Here is a 27,112-nt window from a genome sequence, read left to right on the forward strand (position 1 = left end):
GATTTGATTTGGTTTGATTTTGTTCGATATTTTACATTTATATTTGCTTGAGGTTGGTGTGGTGAAAAATTTTGTGTTTCACTCGGGGGCAAATTTTGTTTAACCCTCGTGCTTTGAAACCCTCGCAACGCTCAAGATTCCATTTATCGAACCACTCGCTACGCTCGTGGTTCAATTTTGGAATCTGTCGCTTGCTTGGGTATCAATATTAGCACGAGCGGTTAAACAACAACTTTGCCCCCTTGTAAAACAAATAACTATTGTATATATATATCGTCGTCTAGCACCCACAACCCAAGCCTTATTGAGCTTCCTGTGGGACTAGGCCGATCTGTGTAAAATTGTCCTATAATATAATATTTATTTATTTATTTAAATATGTTTTTTACAATACGCTTGAGTTGTGTGACATCAATGTATTTTCTAAATAGCTTTTGTGATCTGTTCGGTAAGCAATCTACGTAGAAAGAAAATATTGAGATTCCGTAACTATGCACAATAAGTCTATTCTTAAGAGCAGACGCGGAAGTACAGACAACTTTTGTAAACATAAATACAACCTATTGTACATCTCGACCTCTGAACTTTTCTAATTTTTTCCAACCATTTCTAACCATTTCACAGAATAAATAATAGTACTAAGTAGGTACAGAAGACTCACTCTCTAACAAAACGCGTCTGTTGCGATCAGCACAGATATGGCTGCTAGGTGGCGACAGCGCCACGCGCGGCTTATGGCTTTCCCCAAAATTGGGGCGGAACAGATGTACTTTTAGCTACCTGTAGCAAAGCGACGAAATCGCGGAGTGAGCCACGCCTGACCATTTCTAAAACACGATAATAGTACATTACGATACAAGTGCGTAAAATAGGAATTCGCAACGAGTGGCGGTAAGGAGTGTTTTAAATCGACACGAGTTGCGAATTACCTATTCGCACATGCATCCTACAACGTTTTACAGTACATATGGCTCTTTAAATTTTCGACATAGTTACGTAATGTGCTAATTATCGCACTAGTGCGGTAAAGTAGCACCTTATGTACTGTAATTTGTCCCCCCGTAATCATTGCTCAAAATCAAAGAAACTTTGATCCAAAATCAGTACTACCTACCTACATTGAAATAAAAAAATAAATCTGCAAATCTATTCGCTTACAATACTTACATCTGATAGGTACAGTCGGCTGCAGAGATACCAAAGGGACATAGCCAAAGTGACGATCGTTAATTATCAACGCTCGCATCTTTTATTTCGATACCTTTTCTAATTTTCAATTAGCGTTTACGATTAAGTAACCATTATCACCTTGGCTACACCCTGTGAGCCCTTTTATATTCTCTATACAGGTCATCAGATTCGTCTGCAACTGACTATACATTCGTGCCAAATCGATACGATTATAGCCAATCGATTTAGCAATCGCTATCCTATTGCCGTAAAACATATTGTTACAGCCACATTGTACAAGGGAGTTTCGACTTTAGCGCACGGACTTAGAGCTCGACGGAGCGGCACACGTTTGGTGAGTGTGGTCGTGTTTGGAACCATGTCGAGGTAAGTGCCGTGTCGGTAGGATGCTCGCTATCCTGTGGAAAGTTCTTCGATGCGCCGGTAGATGTCGCAAGTGAGGTCGTGTTATCTGGAATTTGAAATAATATCTGATTAGGTATATCTGTAATATATGTATTAGGTAATATCTGATTAATTCTGACTATAATAATTAATAACTATCATATGGACCGTTTTTCGAAGTAAACAATATACTAAGAGCGAGCTCTATTAGGTACATGTATTACGAAGTTCAGAAGTAATTTAGAAATGAGTCTAATGAGTATAAATAAATACGCAAAGCTAGACGTAAAACGCAGATGGCACTGCAACCGTTAAAATACCTTATCTTTAGATATTATATTATCCCAAATCCAAAGAAACATAAATTATAGACTAGACTATTGTTTGGTTACAAGATAGTTGGAGCCATTATACATAACTGTGTATTTCAAACCTTATTAAAAATTATAATGCTCCAACACGTCAGAGGAAATCGATACCTAGTTTCAAATAAGTGGGCGCGGTGTAGTATTCATACGATATCAGTTTGATATATGCAAATACAATACGTTTCGGGTTACTGCTATTTTTGAAATAGTATAGGTAACAAATGAGAGTAGTATAAGTAGGTCAATAAGCCCATTCTTTCTCGTAAAGATACGTTAATATATTATAATTAGGTGATTTAGGGTTTCTCATTTCCATGCTTCATCTGCAATATTTAATGACGTTTCTATCAGAATTTCTGTTGGAATTTCAGATGGAAACGTTCTTATTGCACTTGAAGCATGGACCCTTCTTGAATGGAAAGCCACATATGTATAGGTCATATTGGAGGACGACGTGTAGAGACCAAACCCAAAAAATCGTAACATAACAGAAGGCGAATTCGTCTCAGAACAGTCAATTTATTTTTCATGATTTCATGGGGTATCTATATACATTCGTCACAATCGTCGGTGGCTTTCAATGTAGAATGAGTGACGAAAGCAGAATAGGACTAATTTAAGAACTTGACGAAAAACGAATGGGACGACCCAAGACGATACCTTTCATGGTTGGTCATAGTTCCTCAAACTGAAAATTTGGCATACCCCACATTTACGGACCATTTTCTCCCATAATTTAGGAAATAAAATATAATAGAATAGAATTGATTTATTCGTAAGCACAAACAATCGGTACAATACATTATATAAATGAAAACACAAAATAAGATTAAATAGATGCCTCAATCTCACTGTCCAAGGCCCTAGATCACGCAGCCGCGGTAGGCCTAAGAAGCGCTGGCTGGACGTCGTGACAGCGGACATGGAAGAGAACAATCACACCTGAGGATGCCGAAGACCGGGCAAAGTGGAGAAGACTGAGCAGGAAAGCGGACCATGGCGCTAGGCCGGGAAAACGCTAAGTTGAAGAAGAATTTACGGTACGTCATTGTTAAACTTACGTATATTTTTGAAAGACATCAAGAGACGATTTTGAGTTGGTTACCGTTAAAGCAAACAGAACACCGGAGTTGACCACATTCCGCTGAGTATTATAGGCAGTCTGCGTAACAGGTTGCACGAGGTCCTACGCTAAGCCGTAACTTATATAATTATAAATAGATAATACCATATTGACACACTGGTAAGCTAGAGATTTTAAAGGCATTACCTGCCTAATGTGTTTTTTTATATCAAAAATACACGTTACTACCAGGTAGGTTACTAAACGTGTTAAAAAGCTAGAGACATATATGCTCCTAGTGTGTTGACACATTCCATAGAATTAATTAGTACATACATACGTATGTATTTCATGTACATATGTGATTTTTATTTGGGTTCTATAAAATATAATACGAAATTCGATCGATTTTTATTTTGAATTTAGTAAAATATTATAGTATAAAAACTTTTTACACAAAAAAGCAAACCGACTTCAAAAAGGATGAAATAAAATATTATCCTTTTTGAAGTCTATGCGTTACCAACTGATATGGTTGAAGTCGGTGCCAAGCCAAATTTAGAAGCATACCATGATTTTGGTGCGATTCGATAAGGATTTACCTACGTTGGATTGCCTTACACGACGACAATGAACGTACTTTCTGTAGGTACAGTCGAAGTTAAAAATATGTTTACATTTTTCGCCTTATCACAAAGGAGTAAGGTGCAAAAGTGTAAACATATCTTTGACGTCGATTGTATCTAAGAACACACGATCAAACCTTCTTGGCGCAGTCTGTACCATGTTTGTCGGCACATTAGTGGAAATCCAATGCATTTTTTTCCGTCGTATTTTTTAAAGAGCATTACTTACTAATGCTCGAACAGTCTATAGCACGCAAGTGTGAGATTGGGACTGAGTAATTTCCCGTCCCTTATCCAGAGGACTACATTTCAAAATATAAAACAATTCAAGAAATTTACTTTCTTGCCAAATTTCACCTAAAGCGGTTCAGTTGTTTAGCCATGAAAAGGCGACAAAGAGGCAGACAGAATTACTTATTCATTTATAATAGTACAGTTCTAATGGGATTTATAGCCATAAAGCTGATTATTTTTGACAGGTATTGTTACTACTTGGCTTGGCACCGACTTCAAACATATCAGTTGGTAACGCATAGACTTCAAAAAGGATAATATTTTATTTCATCCTTTTTGAAGTCGGTTTGCTTTTTTGTGTAAAAAGTTTTTATTTTTCCATTTTTAGTTTTAACCCATTGTTAAGAGTGCGACGCATGAATGAAAAACAAGATCATGTTTAACACTAAATTCGTGTTCCTATTACTTTAATAAATATGTAATCAGGAATTTTCTCGACTTCGTCTGGGAAATTATAATTCCTGTCACTACTACACTAAATCCATCCTCCGCCCCGCCACTGACCCAATCCCTCAACGCCCCGATCCCTCAACCTTACAGCGCATCAACCCCTGATCCAAGAACCCCTCGACCCTGAACGAGCAACCCTTCAACCGCCATTCCCCGACCCCTTAATCCCTGACCCCTTAACTCCTAACCCTAACCCCCGATCAGTAGCCTTACCAGCTTACCACGAGTTTGAGATTGATATATTCGCTAGCGTGTGTGTAACTTACTTTCTTTGCATCTCGCTCGTACTGGCATATTAGTGCGAGCGAGATGCATAAAAAGTAAGTTACGAAGACGTTAGCGAATATGTCAATGTCAAACTCGTGGTAAGGCTACTGATCGGGGGTAGTGTCATACTCATGGTAAGGCTACAGTCGCACTACATCAAATAGGTGGTTTTCGGAAGCAAATGCTCGAGTTACTTTAGAAAACACCGAAATCACTTTACACGTGCCTTTAAGAATTGAGAACTCCTCAATTCCTCATGGATTCCATCATCAGACCAAAACCAAAAATAATACGGAAACACCTTGGAGGTAACTTCTTCCAAACAAAAAAAGAATTACTCAAATCGGATCACAGGTGCCGGAGTAATCGCTGAACAACTACATTTTAAAAAATCATCATCATTATCATCATAACAATCATCACCATCAGGTCTACTTCATCAAATTGGTAGTTTTCGGCAGAAAATGCTCGATTTGCTTTAGAAAACACCCAAATCGCCATGCATGTGCAAAATTGAGGAGTTCCCTCAATTCCTCATGGATCCCATCATCAGAACAGAACCAAATTAATATGGGACCAACTTGGAGGTAGCTCCTTTCAAACAAAAAAAGAATTACTCAAATCGGATTACGGATGTCGGAGTAATCGGTGAACGTACATAGAAAAATAAAATAGCCACAACCGAATACAGAACCTCCTCCTTCTATGAAATTGAAGTCGGTTAAAAATAGGCTATAAGTACTTAATAAAAGTTACTTGCAAATCATGGTACAAGCAGTTAGGTTAGTATTGGTAACATGTAGTCAGTACGGATATGATGGTCGTAATATGCCGGCAGGCTTCACTTTAGGGCATGGTATAGTTTCCCGTTGCTTTCTTATGTTTATACTTTTATTACAACAATCAATAATCACGTACGTACCTTTATTATTAAACGAGCAACATAATAAGGTTGAAATGTTCAACACAAATACCTATTTCTGAAGCGCGCAATTTGAATCAAAATACCGTTAACCGGCTGGCCGAATTTTTAAACCATTTTGACACGAAGCCGCTTATTTAAAAAAATGCCAATTATTTTTTACACAAGCATTACACAGACCGGTCAGCCGGAAAATTTAGATAAATATCTGCCAAATTGTTGCAGCTTGAAGGCTGTTTGTATTTCTTGCAATCCGATATCCTGCACCGATCTTTATCGGTGAGTTTGGTATAAAAACAGATAAGCCTTGTCAAAAAATCTTATACCATTAAACGAGCAATTCTTTTATATTTATTTATTTATATATTTATATGTATGTATGTATCTATTTCGGGGATCTCGGAAACGGCTCTAACGATTTCGATGAAATTTGCTATGGGTTTTCGGGGGCCTAATTCGATCTAGGTCTTATCTCAGGGAAAACGCGCATTTTGGAGTTTTTATATGTTTTCCGAGCAAAGCTCAGTCTCCCAGATATTGTCTTTAAAATGAAATAGTACTCAGTAAGAATACAGGTTGCACTTATTTGGGAGTTTTTTAACGGTCCCTGCTTACCTAGGTGCGTGTCTCGCTCTGAGCAGATGGGGTGGCACTTCTCTCCGGTCCACCTCGTCAGGACCCAGCTGCAGCCCCGCTACCAGCTGCATGATCTCCCGTTCCTTCTTGAGTTCTTCACGACCTGTCTCCACCTGCAATGTAAGGAAAACAATGATTAGTTTATTGTTTGGGTACCATAATCAATAACATACTTAGCGCATCGGCATTGCCTCGCGACAAAGCATGGAAGGAATCTTATGAAATGCTAATGATATCACATTGATATCATATATGATACAGATGTAGTGCATAATTGTTTTCCATCGTATTTGCTCGGAAATGTTCGTATTGGTCATGCTACGTCAGTCAACCTCTGTACTTTTTCTTGTACTGTGGCTGACTGAAATAGCCACACACGTACGGAAACGTACGAACGTTTCCGTGAAAATACGAAACTGAGAAAAAAAAGATCTTATTTCTGAATATGTGATGCCCTCATAACGATATATTGCGTTGCACGTTGCAAAGTGAGGCCTTCTTGTTAAATGGCGATGCCTGATTATCTGAGCGATTAATAAATAACATGCAATATTTTACGAGTACCGTGCGAGTACCTATGTTCCTATTACGGGCCACATCCTGTATTTATGTTTTGTTTACTTTCTAATTCGTATGATATAAACGTACAAACCTACCTATGGACTATAAGTATAGTGCCTATGACGGATTGATCAATCTGTCATGCATAGTAAATAATAGTAATACATATACCTACACTTATGACATGAAGGTGTGCTTGCGTAGCAAAATTAAGGAATCTATAAATACCTAGGTAAGGTAACTATGTAGGCACAACATGACTGTGACTGAATAATTACATATACAGATATATGTAATACCTGCCGGTACTAGGAACAGCATTTTTGGTCGCAGAATGATATGTTCGAACTTATACAGCTTCCTGACTATTAGGCTTAGGCAGACTTCCTACATAATTTCATTGCACTCAATTTCTCTAGAAAAAGAAGGCTCTAGCCGACAGAAACATAATTTAAGCCACAACAAAGTCGCGAAATCCCTAATTCTCTGCGGTTAGCAGTTAAACATCATATGACCGCGTGTTCGCGACATAAGACGACATAACACTACCCGTCAATATCGGTGTAAACGCACACGCAACGCATTGCACAACCTGTCGACCGCAGTCGGTAAGATCGATGGTGCCCGGTTTCCTTATTGATCTTACTTTTCCTGGGTTTTTATGTAATCTTTCTTGAAATCGATACGGCATTTGCATTATAAACGTCGGAATGTACCTACATGCCGGCTGCACGATCGTGTTAATTGTTCGTAAAAATGTAACTTATCAAAAAAACATTCATTAAAAAATTACAGAGAGGGAAATAAACAAAAGGCATTTTAAGCCATCAAAATAAATAATTAAATACTCGTAAGGTCGGACTGGTCGGAGACGACTAAAATACAGTTAATGTATGTTGGGAGTTTCTAAGGTAGGGGGGAGACGAGAAAAATAAAAAAAAACATAGTCAATTAAGTGCTAGTACTGAGAACTTGTAGCTATCAGATCAATGCCTATTTTATAAAAAAACATACTCAAACCCCGACGAACCAAAAAATATTTTCAGCATAATTTCATAGAAGTTTGACGTTTAAAATAACACTTACATTGTCTGCGCTATCAAAGTTGTTTCATTTGATATCGAAACCTTCTCTCCCGACGAATGAAAGGTTCAAAGGTTTCCTAACCGCCTACAAATCTGAATATTGCAGATATGTAGTGTGCAATTCTGGATACGACATGATAACAGTAATCAATATTCATGAAAATGCAAAATATAAAACAAAGTAATAAGAGTGGTAGGCCGCCATATTGGAGGCGAAGACCTAGAACTTTAAACCTATTAGACGAAAAAAACCTGGATACATAAGACAAAGAGAATTAGTGTTAGACCAAGAAAAGTCTGCAGAGATTTTGACAGCACACGCAGTGCAGGTGTTATTTTAAACGCCAAACTTCTATGCAATTATGTATGAAGTATAAGTAACACTTGCACTGTGTGTGCCGTCAAAATCTCTGCAGACTTTACTTGGTCTGACTCTTAAGTTCCTTTGTCTATGCTTAAGAGCAGCATTTGTTCGTTATTGTAGCTTACTATTTTATAATACAAAGCAATTTACAGTGAATTATTTGTAATCCATGCTCGCTTATCCATCCGTGCCAAGTCGGCCGCTCGAATTGCGACAGCTGAATCTCACGGTCACGTTGCAGTTGCACATTTCTGGATATTACGCATGCCAACAGGAGTGGTCATTCCTCCATACAAACGTAGTCCTCGTTTTCCTCCGTGGTTTTTGAAGCTAGAGCAATGATTTTTTCAACACAGATTAATATTGTCAATATCTGTGTCGGACCGTTTTGCTTTTTTTGATATTTTTGTTTTTTAAGGCGCTAGAGCCCTTCAAAAACGGCCAAAATGGCCTAATAGACTATGCCGCAATGAGAGGCGTGGTATTCAAAACTGATATCAATTAGCCAAAAAAGCAAAACGGTCCGACACAGATAATTTCATAATCATTTAGATTTCCAAATTTGGTTACGATTGGTTAAGTTTTGGGGGAGGAAAAAGAGGACTACGAAACCTCGATTTTTGTCATTTTTACGCAGGATTTTTCGCCTCAGCTGCAGTTGTCCCTATCGCACTAATTTTAGGGGCGGAGTCAAGTTTCTAAATACGTACACAGCCAGAAAAGTGATGGGCAATAGTCGACATTTAATGTCGATAATCTAGTGATGTAAGAAGTTATCGATAAACCGTCTTGTGTGAAAATATCTAGATCCTAAGATACAAGGGGTTTTGGGTTGAGAGTAGGGAACACATTTTTGTAGTTATGATATACAATCTATTAGGTCATTACCTATGAAATTGGCGTTTTGTACGGAGAATTTCAACGAAACACGAATTTCCATACAATTAATTTTGCGGATATTTTTTTGATGGCTAATTCAAACCAAACAAAATTTTTCCAGTAATTTTTGACACCTTTAAGGTATGTTTTCAATATCTCCATTTCTTGAAAATTGGTACCATTAGAAAAATATAAGTAATTTTAATACTCGAACCGACAGCACATGAAAAGACCTATTTTCAAGGCTTAATTCTGAACACTTAACAATAAAAAATAACAATTAATTGTATGTAAAATCGTTGTTTATTGAGTGCACTGTAGTTTTATTGTAATTGTGTATGTACTTTTGTAAAAAAAAAAAACTAGGATCAGACTTATATCTATGAACAAAAACGCCAATTTCATAGGTAAGGACCTAATATTATGAACTTTTTGATTCTAATATTTCAAATTAGAAATCAAAATCAAAAATATTTTATTGCATGGTTAAAATGGGTTAACACAATTTTTAGGTACCTACAGGCACGCTTCGTAATTGTCGAGCAATTTAGGGTCCTAGCTGAATTGGTTGTTCCATACTTACTCGTGCTCTATGGAATGTCCAATTTAGCTAGAACCCTAAATGGCTCAACAATCACGGAGCGTGACAGTACAAATGATTCATGTTCTGTATATCCTGCCCTACAATGGCGTTAATATTTGGTTGTCATGTCTATACTTCGTTTTTATAGTGGAGTAAACGAAGCAAGATGTTGTATGGAGACCCATGCATTAATTCCTCAGTCGATGAAATTTTGCTTGGTTATTGTATAGTATGAGCCGAAACTAACATATGAAATATCCAAAAAAAAAAACACTCCTAAGTTAGGTTTTTATACGTAAAAATACAAATCTGTTTATATATTGAACCGAGTAATTCCTCCGTCCAAAATTATTTTACCAAATAAGTTATTTGTATCAGCATGTGATACTAGAAAAAAATCAAAAACTTTTGTCAAACATGAGAATATTTTTTTATGATAATTCCTTTTTTTGGTGCTCATTTTCATCGGAAAATTGCTCTGTCAATTTTTTCTTCTTATATGATCTTAGAATATAATTTAGCGTAGAGGGTAAGAAAATCCAAAAAAAATGCATACCCAAATTTATGTATTTTAGAACTATTAAAAACTGAGAGTGGAAAATTTCTCAGCCTGATTTCTTTTTAAATATATACTGAGTAGTCACGTATACACTTAAATCCAAAATATCCAAAAGAAATATCATCCAGGACACCGAAATTTTGGAAGCGAAGATAAATCCATCCCGCGGTGTTTGTTCTTCCAATTTTGAATCTTAAATGTATATACCGCATAAGTGCTTTGGTGCTATACTGTTAACTTATGTGTAAGTTTTTAATAAATAAATAAATAAGGTTGAAACGATAAAAAAAAACTATGGGACGATAATCCTTCGCTACATTTTTTAAATTTGCCGCCTTTTTCTACTGACAAGATTTGCTTGACCAAGTATATTTTACAAAAAAATTATTGCAGCAGTGGCAACATTGTAGTAAGTTTTTTTGGTCTTGAATTACGTTTTTTAGTATAGAAAAGCAGCAAGCCGCCACCGCCGGGTAGTATAGGGCGAGGCGCGGCGCGCGCGCGGGCGGCGGCCGGTACCGCTCACGCACCCCGCTTGTACTCCGCTCCCTACACACTGTTCCCGTTATGTTTCGTTTTTAATGCGCTCGTTATTTTTTTGGATGTTTTTATAGATGAATGGAAAGAAAACTGTGAACTTAATTCAATAAATAAAATGGATAGAGAAATTTTCCACAGGGAGTAAAAAGGCAATTTCTGAAAATAGTATAGTTACATGGTAATTTTTTTGGATTTTCATTTTGTAGGTATAAAACGGCAATAAGCTGGCATTCCAGTGAAAAAATTAGACTGAGCAATTTTCCGGTCCAAGACACACCAAAAAATTATATTTTATTAATATTGGTATTTCTGCTGGGATATTTTTTTGGATATTTCATATATTGTTGCAATACGTTACATGAATATGTCCGGTGAAGAAAGTTTGAACGGAGCATTTTTCTGTAAAAAGATATTAACGATTTGAGACTTTAGGTATTTACTTTAATTCTATTATTATTATTCTTTGGATATTTATACAATACTTATTATTTATTGATACTTTATCATACTGTAAAGATTTTTCTGGCTGAGGAATTACTGCGGGGTCCACTACCTTTATTTACTACATTATTAAGCATTATTGAAAAAAAAAAGTAAATACTAATATTAACCACTAAGTACATAACTATTACAAAAAAAGCTAAATAATTATACGATTGCATGCTTAAAAAAGACACGTCACCTTCACTCTAATGCTAAACAAACGAAGAATAAGAACTAACAGCGATAAGACCGCCTGTTGCTACCTTAATCTACATTGTAAATCGGTTTTAGGGTTCCGTACCCAAAGGGTAAAACACGGGACCCTATTACTAAGATTCCGCTGTCCGTCCGTCCGTCTGTCACCAGGCTGTATCTCACGAACCGTGATAGCTAGACAGTTGAAATTTTCACAGATGATTTATTTCTGTTGCCGCTATAACAACAAATACTAAAAACAGGATAAAATAAAAATTTTAGTGGGGCCTCCCATACAACAAACGTGATTTTTGACCGAAGTTAAGCAACGTCGGGCGGGGTCAGTACTTGGATGGGTGACCGTTTTTATAAATAATGGTACGGAACCCTTCGTGTGCGAGTCCGACTTGCACTTCGCCGGTTTTTTTTAAATTTGTTTTTATGTTTGTGGTGTAATAAAGAATATTTTAGAGTCAGACCAAGAAAAGTCTACAGCAATTTTGATAGCACACGCAGTGCAAGTGTTATTTATATGTCATAATTTCATAGAAGCGACGTTTGAAATAATACTTGCACTGCGTGTTCTATCAAAATCGCTATAGATTTTACTTGGCCTAACTCTACTTTAAATTACAAAGTAAGGCCTAAATTATAAAATAAGGCCCATCAATGTTTTTTTTTTGTGTTTATTAAACTTGATATTTTGTCTATAGTATTAGCAGACATGGCCTCAAAATTTAAACCCGCTTAAGAATCGGGCCTTATTTCGTGCATTATATACAATACTACCCATTTTTGTGTAGTCATTATTTATACTATAGAAGCATTGTTTGAGTAGCCAATTATTTAAACAGTATTTTTTTAAAGGGCAACGGTGGCAATATTTTAAGGTCTGGATAATAAGATACAGATCTTAATAAGGATATCAATGTAAGTGAATGTTACCATGACTACCAAACAAACAAATGTGATAGAATTTGCCAGCTGGCATTGTAACATTCAGACAGTTACCTATGTACCTAATCTGAAATATGAATAAATTAGTAATATTTTAAACAGGAAAGTAAACCGAATTTTGGCCTTTTGCTGGACACAATCACAATAGTAATTTGTTTTACAAGAGGGCAAAGTTTATCGCCACCGGTTGATGCATTTGCAGCACCAATGGTAGAAAATGCAAGCTCATCATCAACTGCATAATCGACGTTTGATATGACTATTGAATTCGTTTTTTTGCATTAAGGTAACAGATTTTGACATGTCTTATTAAAAATTACCATTGAAAAATAAGTCATAGCAAATATGTTAGAATTATAAATCATATTAATGAGCAAGAGCACCCTAAACCGGCGAGCGTGTATGAGGAATTTTATGAATGTGAAGGAAGCGAAAGTGGTATGTCAGGATCGTAGCAAGTGGAAATCCGTGGTCTCTGCCTACCCCTCCGGGAAATAGGCGTGATTGTATGTATGTATGTATGTATTAATCATATACTTTTTTATATTCTTTTGCTTTCATAAGTAATATTAACTAATTTTTGAAAGCGTTTTTCAATAATTATTAATAAAAAGACACGTCATGATTGTTTACCTTCTTTCTAATGCTAAAAAATAACGAACTATAATAACCGGGCCTTATTTGGTACAGAACCTTGATTTGATAGGTACATCGGATATTCTGGGCCCCTGAGTTTGTTACGTAAAGGACAAAATGGTGACATGTGGTTAGAGCTGATACTGTTAAACTAGTGGTTCTGTGCGCTAAGTATAAAAAATAAGCTTCAGCGAACTCATTAAGCCTAGAAAAAACCCTACACCCTACTGCCACTTAAGTCAGTCTTGAGTCTTTGAATCAATTTCCGTAGTAGTACTACTACTACTAAGGTACTAGGAGGTAATAAGGCCTATAGTAGGTATAATAAGGCCTACCTGAAAAATAATGTTCTTACAACAGTGTAACCGTGTTAGTTATTTGAGTAACATATATGTAAAGTGATACAATTAAAAGCTAACAGCAAACCAGTACATAAATTATATCTTATGTACTTCTTATGAATTACACTCTTATAAAGGTTTCGGCTAATTACGCATATGTGCATCACGCAATAAAATCTATAAGTAGGTACCTTCTAAAGTAATGAATACTCGTATTCTTAAAATAATGTTTCGTATAATAATAATACCCTCAGGTACCTTTATAGTATAATACTTAGAGGTTAAGTTCGTTGAAATTTAGATACTTAAATAAATTACTTTCAATCGGAATAGAGATGTTTTAGTGCCTTAAATTTTCAAATAAAATAAAACTAATATGATACTGGCAAATATTGGTCATATTTCTTGAGTACCTGGGCCTTATGAGAATACAGTAGGTATATGGTGCTTATAAGAATTATGTGCTTCATAAATCGAAGTAGGTTTATATAAACGTACATAGGCATTTTACATTTTTTTTTTTAATGAAATCTGTTTTTAATTCACAAAAAATAATACTATTACACGTTCTTAACCTAGTTATAATCTTTAATATTTAAGATTTTAGTAACTAGGATGAGGGGGACATATTAAATTTATTCCCTAATCTTAAGTTCTAATATATTTATTACTTATCATTATAAATACATAATGTATATTTATGTGTAGGTATATGTATTATATTTATGTGCTTACTTAACTAATAATTATTCTTGTACTATGGTATTCAGTTCTTTTTTTATTATATACTTAATCTTATTAGGCTTATTACTTATTTCTAGTAAAACTCTATTAGGAAAGTTGTTTAGAATAGTAGGTAAGTATGAATTCCAAACTCTATTGCCATATTCATTAAATATTATGTGTGTAACTAATACACACGATTTACCTATATGTATGTAGGTACCTACCTATACTTCGGCAAGTCATCTTTGACATTAGAAAAATGCAGCAAACTTAAAAAAAATGTAATCGACAATGATCGACCTCCCATTATAAATTAAATTTAGTGCCTTTTTCTAATGTTAAAGTTGGCTGTTGAGTGTAAGAGTATATATAAGTAAGTACACGATTTATTTTCCCTACCCTTTTGACTCATTATTTGACGTTATCATGAATTCTTTATAAGTAAGTATCATAAGTAGGTACCCTACGTACAACACAAATGTCATAATTATTGTAATATTATTGTAAACAACACGTAGGTGTAACAAAAGGTATAGGTATACTTGAATAAAGGTAGATGAATTGCGTGCGGTCCAATAGGTAACCACAACTCACGGAGTCCAAAACAATAAGCTGATCAGCAAAGTCAAGTAAACAAAGCCAAGTCACAGTAGTAGAAAGATTATCGAGTTCCGTAAACGTATAAGCCGGGTCAAAAAATTCAATCGCAACACAGTAAGTAATAAGTGAACGCCTCGTGGCAGTAACGCACGAAAAATGACATTGCAAATTGTCGGCAATGAGGCGCGCGCGGGTGCAAGCGTACGCATCTGTGTGCGTGCATTACACACACAAATACAGTCTCTCACGCCCCGTCAGAGCGACGGGTATATTCAGCTTGAAATCTCAAAATTGACTTTTAGCTCAGCTCCCGTTTCGTCTTAAATAAAGGAGCTGATAGACTTAACCCCCTTATTCATAAAACATAGCAATATCTTACCAATCTTTGTTAAATTTTGTCTCTTTTTAACAAACATAAATGTCAAAATGATGAATAGAAATAAACAACTCTATGTTAGACAGAGTTAGACCAAGCTAAGTTGGTAGCGATTGTGATAGCCTAGTGTTATTTAAACGTCACATGTCTCATGGAAGTTTGACGTTTAAAATAACACTTGCACCGTCTGGGCTATCAAAATCGCTATCAACAGTGCCAACTTAAGTTGGTCTAATTCTAACGCAAAGAGCTAATTATTCTGTACGATGAGAAAGTACTACAGAGATTTAGGTTCTAATTTCTCTTGTTTGTTCTCTTTGTAATTTCGTAAATTAAATTGTTTTTTTTTTTACTTTATTACTTACACACATAGTCAGTGAGATAACGTTAATCCATAAATAAGGCTCCAAGTCCTCATGAGTACCCTCAAGTTTGACAAAAAGGCATACAAAAACTTACTTCCGTTCCGAGTTCCCAAGTGTCCCTAACGCACTTTTATATCACATACCGGTAAAAACGTGACAACAACATGACAACAACCTACTTACCTACCTATCTCATCATCTGCAACATCTGTATGTATACTTTGTTAAAAACGTGTACACTTCTCGAATTCCATTCTCACCAACTATAGAATTTCACCGACGAATTATAAATGTTAGTTTCTCACGTTAATCGAGCTACGCTGAGATTATTTGTGCTCGTACTAGAATGAGAAGTTTAGGAAGTCACACATGACATCAAAATAATAAAATTCTAGCTCCTGTACTGTTTTTGTAGTATGTATTATATGTATATTATAGTATCTATCTCATGTTAGCGTTTATCTCGGTTGCATCCTCATTTTGCTGCTTAGGAGCCTACTGTTCGTTTTCCGACTTTCCTCCTTCCTTCATGTCACACGGTAGTACCTATATCACTACCCCTTATGCAGGGGCGTATTTACCCTAGGGCCATCCGGGCCATGGCCCGGGGCGCCAACGCCAAAATGCAATCCGCCAGGGGCGGCATCGCCCCTGGCGGATTGCATTTTTTTTTCTTCCTTGACTTCTGGGGATGGGGAGGCGAAACGTATTGGGCCGGGGCGCCAAAATTCAAAATACGCCCCTGCCCTTATGTCACACGGTAGTATACCACTATGACTACACCTTATAAAACAAAGTCCCCCGCCGCGTCTGTCTGTTTGTGTGTTTGTATGTTCGCGATAAACTCAAAAACTACTGAAAGGATTATCATGCGGTTTTCATCTATCAATAGAGTGATTATTGAGGAAAGTTTAGGTGTATAATTTGTTAAACCCTGCGAAGCCGGGGCGGGTCCCTAGTAAGTAGTATAGCAGAGTAGAATGATCAGTTAAAAAAATATTTGGTTAAATACGTATAATACATTAAGTACATTACATTAGGTTTACTGTATGTCATTCTGCATAGCACTTTAGATGGTACTAGTGCACTGTATGTGTTATTGTTCGAATCAAAACAATCAGCGAGTGTTATGTAGTAGACGTGCGCGCCGCCGCGGCGCGCCGCCGCCATAGAGAGTCGGCGCGCCGCCGCCGCCGCCGGTAGTTTAAAATTCGCGCCGAATATTTTTTTATAAGACAGTATTATGCAGCGTTAAATATGTAATAGGTTATAGTCCGATAAGAAATAGTTGAAAATTATTGCGGGCGTGACTTCCGACGTAACTCTCACATTTTTGACGTAGAATACTAACTTAAACATGGCAATAATTTAGTACGGAAAGTTTTTGGTTATATAATTTAATTTCTACTATTTTATGTCGCACCAACACCATACTAACTATTTCTTATGTGGCAGTATGATTTACATAAAAATGTGTTGTATGTATGGGTAAAACGGGTAAAACACATTTATAAAGTATAATGTCCAGTGTTTTAACCGTTGTCGATTACATGGCACTTTTGCTAAGTCCAGTATCTTGGACATTGTCAAGTATGCAAAAAGTAAAATTATCAAATTTTCTGGTAGTTTTTATGGTAAATAAATCAAACAGAGGGATGTTAGGTGTTTCAAAACGTTTTAAAAAGTCATTATTTGTCGTATTACAACGTAATGAACCAAATAGATAAAACAATATATATACGGAATTTTTTTCCTGTGCGTTCATCAAAACATCAAGAGATAGACCCAATTTCATTTGAGAAATTTCTTCCGAAAATATTGATAAAATTGCCTGCATTATTGTAAAAACCATTGCTCAGATGTTGCTGCATCCTACGATACCCCGCCAAGTTTGATTTAATGTTTAATAAATGAAGTCAATGACTGGTAAAATTTTGTCACCTACGATCTATAAAGTTTTTGGAAAAATATAAAAATAATAGGTTTTACTTTAATTCATAATATAAGTTGACATTATCAGTAAGTGTATTTGTAATTAAAAAATGCAATTATTCTATATTTATTAAAAAAAACATGAATTTGACAAAAAACAAACCTTATGCACATAAAGTGCTGTATGTATTATATAAGATAAGATAAGATAAGATAATGATTTATTTGCTTAAACATGGTACATAAGTTGACATAATTGGTATAAGTAGGCAGTATCACATGTTTAGCCAAGGGCAGCATGCAAATATTGATCTTAAAATTAAACTATTTACATTATGTACATTAACAATCAATTATTTACATTACATCCATTATCCATTACAACTATAAATTAAATTGAATATACATTTTATCACCATTTTACATAAATTACACATTATAAATATTTAAATGTCCAAATTCATTAATCAAATTATAATACCTACTTACATCATTCGTCCAAAAATTCTTTTATTGTATAAAAACATTTATTTATCAGCCATTTCTTTAATTTTGTCATAAATAATGTGTCTTGCAGTTTACGCAATTCTTCTGGTAACTTATTATATACAGTGATGCTCATGCCGTAACAGTTATTTTTAAATAAAGCAGTTGAGCATGATGGCATCAGCAATTTACTCTCGTCTTTTTGCCTAAGTCGTTGATTGCGATTTAGTGTTGTATATGATGAGAGCTCTTTCTATACTCGGCAACGTCCAAAATACGGGACGTCTTTTCATTATGCGGCGTATCTTTTTATTTACACCGAACCTGGCAACGTCCAACATATTTGACATATCTATGTTTTTTTCGAAACTATTATAAATAGATTTTTTCATGATTTTTCTACAATAAACGACCACATAATAAGATAATAACATCAAAAAAATTATACTAACACAGTTTTTTTTAGATTTTTTTTCCTTGACGATTTAAGGGTTAAGCGTGGCTTTTCATTATACGTCTTAGGGCTTGTGCACAAATAACGCGAGGTTCGATAGGAGGGGTGGGGGTCACGAAAAAATCACGACAGATAGATAAGGAGACCTCACGTGTATTTTTCTACAGTGAACGAAACTAAGTAAAAAATACCTACCACATGAGTAGATTTCTTTTTCTCGGTTTCGTTAAACATAAATCTTCACTCCGCACTACAAAATAGCGAGTCTATTTTACGAAATTTTGAAGCGCGTGGCCTTAACCAGTCGGATAGAAAAACTTCAAAAAAATACACGTGAAGTTATGTGGGGGACGGGGGGTAGCCAAAAACGTCACCAAATATCACCAAGGGGTAGGGGGGGTCAAAAATTAGCCGAAAACAGCTCGCGTGATTTGTGCACAACCCCTTAATATTGAAAAGTTGAAAAATCCCACGCCGCCGGCGTTACGCCGCCGCCGTGGATTTTTTCGTGGCGCGCCGCCGCCCGATTTTTTTCGACCGGCGCGCACGTCTATTATGTAGTATCGCTGATGTATGAATTAGCATTGTTACGTAGATGGAGTGTACGAACGTACTTATCTACGGGCATTCGTCGACTATAATGACTATACAATTGTCGTTGACATAACTAGACAATCTTACACAGATCGACCTAGACCGTAAAAGTATAAAAACTTTGCCCTTTTACTTAAAGGCAGTAGGCACTAGTAACGACCTACCCACAGCCGGGCTAGCACAGGAGTGGCGCGACATTATCTCGCCGGCGAGATAGACTTAACCCGTCCCTCTTTAATTAACACAGAAAAAGGCGCGGGCGAGATACTGTCGCGCCCCTCTTGTGCTAGGCCTCTGCAGTACGAACAGGCCTGTGTTGTTGCATAGGAAATATTTGAATTTTTTGAATGAACAAACATGTGTCATAAATAAATGGCCCTAACCAGGATTCGAACTCGAGACCTCCTGTTCACAGGCAGGGTCACTACCGACTAGACTAGGAAGCCGTCCAATTTATGAAACAACTATCAAGTCTGCTAATTGGGCATTAAACAACTGTACCGATATTCGAAACCTAAGAATAATATCGAGAATGGCAACATTGTGTTGTCGGTCGTATTGTCCTTTTCTAGCATATACGTCCCTCTCTCTCTCTCACATTCCCACCACAGAGCAGTTGCACTGAGAGAAAAATCACCACCAGGAATTAATAAACAGTTCTGTACTGGGGGAAAAAATGAAGTTTTAGTAGTAATCATGGAAGTTTCACTATTTCTGTAAAATTTATTTATTTCTACAAACAGCTCAGTAATACTAAATCTAATTTCAGCAAACAGACTTTAGTAAATGGAGCATTAAACAAAGTTCAGTATTTGTTACAATCCATTTTTATTACTACTAAAATTCTCCGATTTTTACTAGTAAAGTTTGTGATTTTTGGAAAAAAGCATCTGTGATTTCAAGTTATGATTTTAGTAAATGTCTCACTTACATAGTTTTGTAATATCTAAAAAACGAGTTCGCGGGAATAACATTACCCCATTTAAAATAACAATTCAGTTGTTACTATAGCGACATTACAAAGTTTACTGGTATTTAGTAGATAGACTTGTTGTGTTTATGTTCATTGTTGTACCAATCACTAAACGAGTTTTGTAATACCAACACAGCTACTTGCTACGTTCATTTGGTTAGAGTTAGTATTGTGTCGGATGTCGGGCGGGCGTGTCTCGTGTCTTCTTTGTTTAAAACATACTTAAGTTAAATAATAAATTTAGGATATATTGTGGGGCATGGACATATTAACCCGCGACCTACTGTGTAGTTGGGGTCTACAGGAATATATTGTTCTGCAACTTCGAGCTAGCTGTTGTTATTCTAGTGATAATGACATCAAAGGTAAATCTAAACTGATTGCAATTCCAACCTCCCTAGCACAGGTGCGCCGCGAGAGCATGTTGCGCGCGTAATAACTACTAGTCTCTTTCTGACTGTATGAATAAGAAAGGAATGGGTAGAATATCTCGACAGGCTTTTATAGTGCCTCTTTAGTACAGAGATATACAACCAAATGCTTTTTTATTCATACAGACAGAAATAGAGACGGGTAGCTACCACGCGCGCGACATGCTCTCGCGGCGCCCGTTTGCTAGGGGCGGAGGAATTGCAAACAGTTTAGTTTTTGCCTGTGACATCATTATCTCTAGAATAACAACAGCTAGCTTGGAATCGCAGTACAGTTTAGTAAAACCTATGACGTCATCGTCTCCGATATTGCTAAAGCACGCTTAGAATTACAAAACGGTTAGTTTTCACCCATGACGTCATCACCTCCGATATTGCTAAAGCACCTCTCGGAATAACAAAACCAAATTTCTGAAATTACTCTAGCATACTTCAAATTACAAATATAGAAGTTGTATTTCCTACTAAATGGAAATTGCAAAAGTCAATTTGTTCCTATTAGTTGACTCTCCTTGTCCCCGGATTAAGTTTTATTTTTGTAATTCTAAGTGTGTTTTTGTTAGTTTTTTCTCTCAGTGTGGTTTTGACAGGTGTTTGACAGTTACCGCCAAAACAAATTTCCAAGTCATTGGCTTGCTGTTTTTCCATCTGGAAGGTCGTGAAGCTAAACTGCTGGTGAGTTTTTGAATTTGTACCCCAGTTTAGCTGACTATATTGAAAAACAGTTTCTAACGGCTTTTGCCGTTCGAAATAAATATTTAAATTTAGTTGTCCGTTAAACTATCTAGCAAATAAAAACGATCCGGAATAGTGATGTGCAAGTGTTTTCAAAGGCTGCCTGCGCGCACCGTGGCTATGCCAATGAAAATACTAAAACACATGTTAGAAAACACATCGAGCTGGTAAAGCGTGCACGTGTCACCATTATAATTTAATTTTATACCTACATTAAGTCTCTTCAGAGTCTTGTTAGTTTAAATATTTGTGTGTGTGTATAATAACGGTTGAAATTATAATACTTAAATGGTGATCTGTGGAGGCATACCCTTCAGTTTTCAAGTGATTTGTGTTTTCGAATACGAAAGGATCGGATAGTTAATACGTGTTACGTAGAACCTACGTATGAAGGTAGAAGCTTATAGACGTGTAGGTTTTATCTGTCCAAGTATCTATCAGCAATTTGTCTTTTTATCCCGTTCCGGGTTAATATAATATTTATTGCAAAATTTATTTTTTGGTAATAAACTTGCTGATAAATAATGTGTACCCGCTTAGGAGTCGACGAAGCGGAGCTTCTATTTCCGCTCTGAGGGACACAAGGTAACGAACAAACCTATATCGCAAACATTGCATTTATTTTTGTGGAAACTGAGTACTTCGGCAGTACATAAACTTAAATCTGACTAGACATATAGAGAGATTAGCATGGCTCTGCGCAAGAATGACATGCGAAATCGTGAAGTATTTCACTCTTTATCTACCAACTTATATCTCTCCAACTAGATCTTTGATAAAAAAAAAAAAACCTACTTAAATAAATAACTAAGTACCTGCGTACTTACAGCCTAAAAAGGTTAAGGAAAGAACTCTTGCATGTAGTTGCTATATGTGCCTGTGTTATTTTGGATTTGAATAATTTGATTATTAATTATATACGTAACTACATACAAGAGGGTCAATTCTTAAGCCTACCTACCTACCTACATAAATAATACACTTGTAAACGTTTCAAATAAAATCGGAAGCCTGTGATTTGGAAAGGCATTAACGATACGGGAATCTTTAGATTGATTCATTGACGAAGACGCATGGTTTGGTTCATATTGTCAAATTATATTAGTTAACTGTAGAGTTGAAGTTTAGTTTTGGCAAATCTGCGCGTCACCGTGAATGACACTCTCTAATAAAAGTGCCTGTTAAAGCCTGCTTAAAGCCTTTCACCTTGTCGAGCAAGGAACCCGCAACTAAGGGAATATTACCCACAGGGTATTTGATTTGAATGTTATTCTTAAACCTACGTCTGTTATGGTTCCACCTGCGTGAGGTGTGCCTAAGAGAATCTTTTATTCGTTCACAAACTAACGTCATGTTATTTGTGATAAAACCAATATATTATGTACCTATCTAAGCCTGCGCAAGGCTGCCATGTTTCCACCTGCGTAAGGTGTGCCAAAGAATCTTTGATTCGTTCACAAACTGACGTCAAGTTATTGATGATGATATTATAACCTATGTAAGCCTGATGCGCAAGGCATGTCAGACATATAAATGATATGGTTATAACACAAGCGAGCGAGTAGGCCACAATCAGAAAAATATTACAAAGATGAATTTGTAAATATCTCCTCTTAGAGAAAGTAAAAAGGGTTTAAAATAATGTTTTGGGTAAAAATCAGTCGAAATAGGCAAGGCTTAGAGTTTTCATTTCTGTTTACCAATCTATTCTAAGGGTCCCGAACACCCTGTTGGCTAAACCCAAAATTGGGCTAATTAACTGTGGTAAAAGTGAAAACTACTTACTATTTACAATAACATTTCTAAAATCATAAAAGGTAAAAAATAACCTAAGATTCCAGGCCTATTTCGACTCATTTTTATTTTAAAGATGATAAAATCTTTGCAACCTAATATATAAATAAAATTGTGGTCTGGAGACGCTAAGCCTCATAACTTGGGCGGCATAGATAATACTAAGAAATTTAGTCGCTGAATTTCGACTATAAGCCCAGGCAGAATATTGATAATTAAAATAAGGAGTGGTCAATCCTCCAAGGTCCAGATAATCTGTGGACTCTAATTAAATCAGGCTCGGTAAGCTCACGACACGACAGAGCTTACGATTCCAGTCTGAAATAAGCTATGTTTACAATATATATTACTCATAGTGTGAAACAAACAGCCTGCTCAAGGTGTACAAAAGGTCCGTTTAATGGCCCTATGAATATCTAAAAACCTTTGAAGTCTAGGCCTGCTAAGGCAGACTAGAAATAAATACATATGATCCCAATGTAAGAGCAGCTTACAGTTGCATAAATTATATTTGCCTCGAGAGCACTAGTCTTTCAGTTAACATGTTTACGAGTACCTACCTATGTACACGATATGACCAAGGTTACCTACCTATTTAATTATTATATCCCTGACTGCCACGGTATGGGAAATTATTATGTGCTGGCGGTGCTGCACAAGCATGTTTGAAATAAAATATACAAAACTGGCCTAACGGGCGTTTATGAATTATGTATTTTACACCCTTATGTCTGTATTGTGACCCTGGAAGTTTTAAACCAGTAAGTGCTCCCATGCACAGATTAAGTTTATTATAAACTACCCATGCCCTAACCTCAAGGGCAAGTGCTTCTATGCACGGACCAGATACTGTTACCACTTAATTCACTTATCATGACTTGTCATAGTTTGATACTACACGTTTAACAAATTTAAGAACGTGGAATGTACCCACTACAAAAGGTTTTTAAAAACAGTGACTGAATGGTTTGCACGAAAGGTTCTAGCACAACTTCTGGGCGGTCACGCCTAGGGCATGACCCTCTAGTTCTCAATTTATACAAAATTATAGCATTGTGATACTGTTCGCTTGCACAATAAAATAGAGAAACAGGAGCACGCCTTGCGAAAAGGCGAAGCTATTTTGAAACGCCAAACTTTCAAAAATGGATTGAAATATATAAATATGTTTTTGGTGTGGAACATGTACACCCAAACAAATGCAGTCATTTATTATATGTTGGCAAAACTCTGCCAAAGTGTTAGTCTGTCTGAACAGCGTTACCTGAAGGCATCAATGCACATGAATCTCTTGAAACATGGTGGATTAATTAATTTACACCCCGCCTGTGTCTTGCTCTTACCAAATCCACAAGTTAAGGACCTCAACCTATCTAGGTACCCTTCTTGCCCGAGACCTGAAAAAATGTTCACTATAATCTCATGCAGTCAAGTGTCGGAAAACTAGGTCCACACACTTAGCGCTACTGTGAATATATATCTAAAAAGTCTGTAGACTGCCTTCCAGGAGGCGGGATGCTAATAGATTAGCCTATATAGTAGGCCAGAGATATAGTATTCAAAAGCACACTGATCCAAATCCAGTAATATTATATGTATTTCAAAATATAAAATAATTGACAATTCGGCGTATATTTGATATCAAAAAGTTACAATTATCCTTAGTTCATAAGGAGGATAAGTATACATAAATATCAAATAGATTCGACAAAGTGTTGACTCTAGCATTGGATGAAATAGGTCCCTCTTAAAGGGCCTCTGCGCTGTTGGCTTTGGGCCCACGGGTGCCCGGCAAAAGGTCGGGGACCCCATGGTCCGCACAGTTATTGCAAATAATGTATGATCACTAAATAAACACACAAATTTGCATTTTGGTTAAAAACACATATGCGATGAGCTAAGGTTTCGAATTAAGTACCTTATTCTTAATAATTTACACACTGGAAAGAGGAAACTGAATATTCAGAATTAAGCAATGCTATGAATGGTTTACATAAATTAAACCACTTTAGCGTTCAGAACCAATCAAGCTTATGCCTACTAGTAGGCACCAGATAAGGTAAACTACTCTTACTGCATATATAGAAATTAATGAGTACAATTAAGGTCACTTGATGATAGCTAAACATGAATATAAGCAGAATGAGCCTGCACCTTTACAAATATAATTGATAAGGTTCTGTGGCATTTCTATATTAACCATTTGAACGCCAAGAGCACCAAAAAGCGTCATAACTAGGCGTGCCCACATGAGTGTTATGTTATGGCTTAAGCTCTCAAAGTAACCTTCACAATTTTAAGTAAGGTTTGTTTAGGTACATTAGCTCGCGTTCGCGTTAGTAAAGCGTACAAAGGATTAACTGCATTTTATAGCTATAACCAAGTATATAGCTCACACTGACTCACAGTCATTAAAGGAATTCAGTAATTCCCTATGACATTTTAGTAAGTAGGTACCCAATATTAACTTTGTGGGTAGTGATAGTGAATTATAACGAATATTTAAAATATTCGTCTACTTAATCCCGAGGGATTCTGGAAATAAGAAAGGTCTTGTCCTTGTTATATTCCTGCAACTGCTTACTTTACTAGATAATTATTATCAAATTTGTTAATAATTGGGAGTTATAAAATAATAAAAACTACTCGAGTACTTTATGATTTTATTCTTTTCATACTTGAATTACATCACTCCTTATCACAGATGTTGTATGCTCCTTGAAGAGTAGACTGACTTATCTCATCTTCTTTTACCTAGTTTTCACATACATATAATTATGTATAGCACCATTGTGGTGACTCATTTTTTTTTTCTCTTTGAACATTTATAAGTACATTAAGTACGTATATGAAATGCAAAGTTAGTAACATAATATAATGGTATATCAAATTGTATGCTTTACATAATACCTCTCTCCTCACAGGTGTTAAAATAAAGGGTGTACTACATAATTAATTAAACACTCGTAATATAATAATATTACATATACATAATAAGTACATGTATAATCACATTGGCTTGGCGTCTTCCCACCACCAGGCGATAACAAACACGTCTCAATATTATTCTTAGGTTTCGAATATCGGTACAGTTGTTTAATGACAGCGTTTTACACAAAAATAAAACGCTAATTAAATAACTTACCATATTCGAAACCTAAAGTTTTAATCCTGCCTGGTGTCAATATGTATAATTTTGAGACAATGACTTGGAAATTTGTTTTGGCGGTAACTGTCAAACACCTGTCAAAACCAACTGCTCTGTGGTGGGAATGTGAGAGAGAGAGAGGGACGTATATGCTAGAAAAGGACAATACGACCGACAACACAATGTTGCCATTCTCGATATTATTCTTAGGTTTCGAATATGGTAAGTTATTTAATTAGCGTTTTATTTTTGTGTAAAACGCTGTCATAGTTACGATACGAGCTCAATATACGTACCTATTGAAATACATATGTACCTAATATTTAAATTGGTTCGCTCACGAATCACAATACACTCGGATACAATCTTACAGGTGTTTTATATTTGAAATAACAATTTAATTTCATAAATTGAAATTTCTACTTAAAAAAATTCGGAGGCTTTGTATTTTTGTATAGGAATCGAAATTATCGATTTCCATAATGAAAGATTCCTTTTTCCTGTATATTTTTTTTTATTTCCGAGAATTGTTCCAAGTTTTTGGAAACTTGCACACCTGTGAGCAGGATTAGGTTGGAGGACGAGCATTCAAACTTTATCATATTTAAATGTATAAATCTGTCACAGAATGTATAGTCTGCCCGTTTTTCTATGATCAAGTACGCCATAGTAAATTTATGGCGAACTTGAACTTAGAAATCGGCCAGGCTATATCTTTATGTATATTTTGGTTGCTTATTAAGTATGTACCGTAATCACCATTGCTTAATAATGTTTAACTTTGTATGCAAATAGCCCGGGGCGCAATCTCGGCGACATTTACCGGTAACTTTCTCATTCCGGGAATTTTAGTAAACCAACTGAACGTTGCTACAGTTTAATATGAGAATGAACGTTGCGAACAATGGCTGCTGCAGATTTTATGAGCAGGCAGTAATGAGCAGAGCGGTGGTAAATTTAGAGCTTAGGTAATTATTCAGACCGTTCCATATTTTCAATGTAGCGACAGAGTTCTCCTTCTCACCAAAAATGTACACTCGCGAGCAAAGAAACCGAGTCACTTCACACGTTAGGGTTTTCCGCTATTTAACTAATAAAGTGCTGTTTTTACGTT

The 27,112-nt window shown here is 36.0% G+C and overlaps 1 protein-coding gene and 1 non-coding gene across 3 annotated transcripts in view; one reads left to right on the forward strand and one right to left on the reverse strand.

The window, feature by feature from the left end:
* Nucleotides 1-1,333: 1,333 nt before the first annotated feature.
* The window catches only part of LOC134800207 (uncharacterized), a 65,433-nt gene continuing 39,654 nt past the window's right edge, over nucleotides 1,334-27,112 (reverse strand). Inside the window, exons 2-3 of one of the 2 annotated variants that reach the window (XM_063772699.1) lie at nucleotides 6,181-6,314; nucleotides 1,334-1,642 (exon numbers count right to left, since the gene is read on the reverse strand). In XM_063772699.1, the coding sequence (XP_063628769.1) occupies nucleotides 1,639-1,642; nucleotides 6,181-6,314 (138 nt within the window). In that variant the 3' untranslated portion in view covers nucleotides 1,334-1,638. Of the gene's footprint in view, nucleotides 1,643-6,176; nucleotides 6,315-27,112 lie in introns of those variants that run through there. The other variant, XM_063772700.1, reaches the window with a different exon arrangement.
* Nucleotides 21,694-21,797, forward strand: LOC134800410 (U6 spliceosomal RNA). The gene has a single exon (XR_010145532.1). It is a non-coding gene; the product is annotated as a U6 spliceosomal RNA (small nuclear RNA).

This window comes from Cydia splendana, chromosome 19 (assembly GCF_910591565.1).
Source record: "Cydia splendana chromosome 19, ilCydSple1.2, whole genome shotgun sequence".
NCBI lineage: Eukaryota > Metazoa > Arthropoda > Insecta > Lepidoptera > Tortricidae > Cydia > Cydia splendana.